Source organism: Gregarina niphandrodes (genome assembly GCF_000223845.1).
Source record: "Gregarina niphandrodes unplaced genomic scaffold scaffold00031, whole genome shotgun sequence".
Taxonomy (NCBI): Eukaryota; Apicomplexa; class Conoidasida; order Eugregarinorida; family Gregarinidae; genus Gregarina; species Gregarina niphandrodes.
In genome coordinates, this window is record NW_011645800.1 from 88,516 (window position 1) to 91,734 (window position 3,219).

Genomic DNA, 3,219 nt, shown 5'->3' on the forward strand with positions numbered 1-3,219 from the left:
CACCCCCACCCATTACCAAAGTTTCATTCGCAAGATTCAAACCGCAAGATTCTTAGTCTCATAACCATGCTGATTTTGTTGTGCCCAATTACAACCTTCACAACCTCAGATGAATTTTGTCGTCACGGCATACAGGTGTACCTCCATATAAAACGGCAGGCCGATTTTAATCAGGCCAACCACTTGGATCAAGCCAACCACTTGGATCAAGCGAACTTGCACTCCGTCCAGAGTCTCTACCCACGACCAATTGTGCGTGAGAAGTTCGGAAGGCTAACCAGAAAACCTTACGTGCTAGACCGGGCGGTCGAGTTTAATCTAAGCAATGAGAAACACTTGGTCGCAGCTGCGTTTTGTCAACGGCCTGTTGGAGTCGACTTGGTAGTTACCTCTCTACCCAAAACCAGAAAGTACACTTCCGCACACTTCTGCACAAAACCAGAAAGTACACTTCCGCACACTTCTGCACACTCTTGTTGGTTTTGTAGCGAAAGCGACTTCCTATCTCGGATGAGAGGCCCGATGTCTGAGGGCGAGTTGAAGCTATTGGATACTGCCTTATTGGAACTGGCGGGTGGGAATCGTCTTAGTGCGTTCAAACTTTATTGGTCTCTAAAGGAGTCATTCATTAAGTACCATGGAACCGGCCTCAGCTTGGGTTTGAGAACTTTTGAGCTAGTTCCTTGTCCAATCGGCAACGATATACGCGCAGACAAAGAAAACCAGGAATGGCCCCAGATAAAGTGTGTCGACTTTGAGTCGAAGGCTGACCAAATATACCACAAGGATGATATTAGTATACTGCCTTTGGATGTCTACATCTTGAGTGAAGAACCGAAGTTTATTGCGGGGATTCCTGTGCGTAAAGGGAGCCAGCATGTTTCCTTTTTTACTAGTCTCCTTCGATGGAATGGTGAGGAATTCTGGTTGACGATTTGCACCAAAAGGAGTTGTTCCAAGGTAGAGATAACTAGTAAGCTAGGAGAGCTGGATACCAGTAAGCTAGGAGAGTTGGATACCAGTAAGCTAGGAGAGTTGGATACCAGTAAGCTAGGAGAGCTGGATACCAGTAAGCTAGGAGAGCTGGATACCAGTAAGCTAGGAGAGCTGGCTACCAGTAAGCTAGGAGAGCTGGATACCAGTAAGCTAGGAGAGCTGGATGATGGTGGTATTTGCGTGCAATGCAAGCTTGGCAAGAAACAAGTGTGTTGGAAATTTTGTGAAAAAATAATGCTTGCTAACGAACGAGATCAGAAGACAGAGGGCCCCCAAGTGAGCGGCCGGGTATTGTAGCGATCTGTGTTGTGGAGGAGCCCCTCACGGATGTACCTTAAGTTGTTGACTGACTTGTTCATGACTTGTTGTGCGGGCCAGCATTTTCCAGGCAGCCGTGTTGACACACACGTGTGTATGTTGACACGGCTGCCATAGGTAATCGGTGGGGGCTCCCTCCGGCGCTGTCTCACTGGCGTGCACACCGCCGGAGACAGGGCCCCCGCCTCCGGCGGTGCCAAGGTTACTTGTAAAGTCGTCGGATGATGCGACCAAGTTGGTTCTGTTTCAGAGGGTCTTTGAAACATCGTAGTCCATCAACCCCATTAGTCTTGGCCCAGCGGTACCCCTCAGCCGTGGTTGGCCTGAGTTTGGGGAAGTAGGATGTAGGAGATCTGGAGGACAACATGTCCGCCAGATCGTATAAGTACTTCCTCAACCAGGCCTCATTTAAAGGGTCCGCTGGGGCGGAGGAGTCGGCCTCCACTCTTGCTCCATCTACTCCTCCGCGGTCTCGGAACTGTCCATCTCGGAATTGACTATCACGACCTGTGTAACCATTTCTATCAGCTCGAGCACTTCGGAACTTGGCCGCATCGGGGCCGGTTTGGCCGGCGAATTGCCCGTTGTTTTCGAAGCCGCGTCTGTCTTCTTGAAAGGGAAACCGGAAGGCCTTTGCTTGTGGGGTGGTTCTAGACCACTGTGGTGTGGGCTTCGACTGCGACGTCTGTCTTGAGGAGGGCGGGGGTTGCCCCGTTGGTGGAAAGGACGCCGTTTTGGTGGGTGTCGCAGGTGTGGCCCGTCTGCCGGTGCCGGGTGTACCGGCGGTTGTATAGAAAGTGGCATCAGCGCTGTGTGGTCTTGCAGCATACAAAACCTTCTGCAACGCCGTTGCGGGATAGATGTGGTGGCTGGGGTCATCGCTGACCCCTATTACAGCAGCTGCCGTGTCCTCCTCGAGTCCCAGATCTTCTTTAAAAGTTTCTTTCATCGCCTTAACCGAATAGGCGGCCCGACCGTACGGGTCCGTCCAACTTCGGTTTAAACGACGACTATTGTCGTAGGCTTCGCGCTGCAAGTCATCCAGACCCACTCCAGCGGAGAGGGCCAAACGACTCGAAGAACTAGTCCTCCTAATCGGCTCCACCAACGTACCCAGGGGCTGTCCCTGAGAGTCCGTCGGTAGTACACCGCTCATCTGTTCATGTAACATCCTCATCTTCAATCGCCGCGACTGCAAAACCGCCTGCAACGACAATAATAGCTTATGTCGCCGACGGTCTTCGTCACGATCGATCTCATCCCAACGGTCCGTACGACCTCCACCGCTCATCAATAGTTCACTGCGCACTCGACGTAAGTAAACAGAACGATCTTGGAAACCATAGAACCGTCCGTCCCTCCAGTCCCATTCCTGCGCTGCTCCTAGTTGAACCTCCGCATCGCCTTCGCGATCTTGTCTCAGAAAAATATCCACTGGTGTTGGCATAATGTGCAATGCATGCAAGGTTAACCAAATGCCAAGAACCTCGCACATTTTCCGACAAGACCACTAACTAAAACATACCATGGGAACCCATCGGAACCCATTCAGTCATCGGAGAAGCGGCACCTTCAACCGTGAAGGCGTAAGCAAACTTAGACCCAGTCGTAAATTGGATAGGGATAGTCCGTAAGCGCCGGGGACAAGGCGGGCGACGAGTGACACCAACTGGGCGTAAGTGGAGCCGTAACTAGGGACGGGATAGGATTAGATGGAATCGCCAAAACGTAAGTGGGGCCGTAACTAGGGACGGGATAGGACTAGATGGCATCGCCAAAACGTAAGTGGGGTCTTAAGTAGGGACGGGATAGGACTAGATGGCATCGCCAAAACGTAAGTGGGGCCCTAAGTAGGGACGGGATAGGACTAGATGGCATCGCCAAACGTAAGTGGGGCCTTAAGTA

General features: G+C 51.7%; 2 protein-coding genes across 2 annotated transcripts; one reads left to right on the forward strand and one right to left on the reverse strand.

The window, feature by feature from the left end:
* Nucleotides 1-66: 66 nt before the first annotated feature.
* GNI_126100 (putative 4'-phosphopantetheinyl transferase superfamily protein) lies at nucleotides 67-1,293 on the forward strand (the record flags this gene model as incomplete). The annotated part of the gene is made up of 2 exons (XM_011133719.1): nucleotides 67-410; nucleotides 489-1,293. The coding sequence occupies 2 exons, from the start codon at nucleotides 67-69 to the stop codon at nucleotides 1,291-1,293; spliced, it is 1,149 nt and encodes a 382-aa protein (XP_011132021.1).
* A 223-nt stretch (nucleotides 1,294-1,516) lies between these two features.
* Nucleotides 1,517-2,761, reverse strand: GNI_126110 (hypothetical protein; the record flags this gene model as incomplete). The annotated part of the gene is made up of 1 exon (XM_011133720.1): nucleotides 1,517-2,761. One exon carries the CDS (start codon nucleotides 2,759-2,761, stop codon nucleotides 1,517-1,519), a length of 1,245 nt encoding a protein of 414 aa, XP_011132022.1.
* Nucleotides 2,762-3,219: the final 458 nt, after the last annotated feature.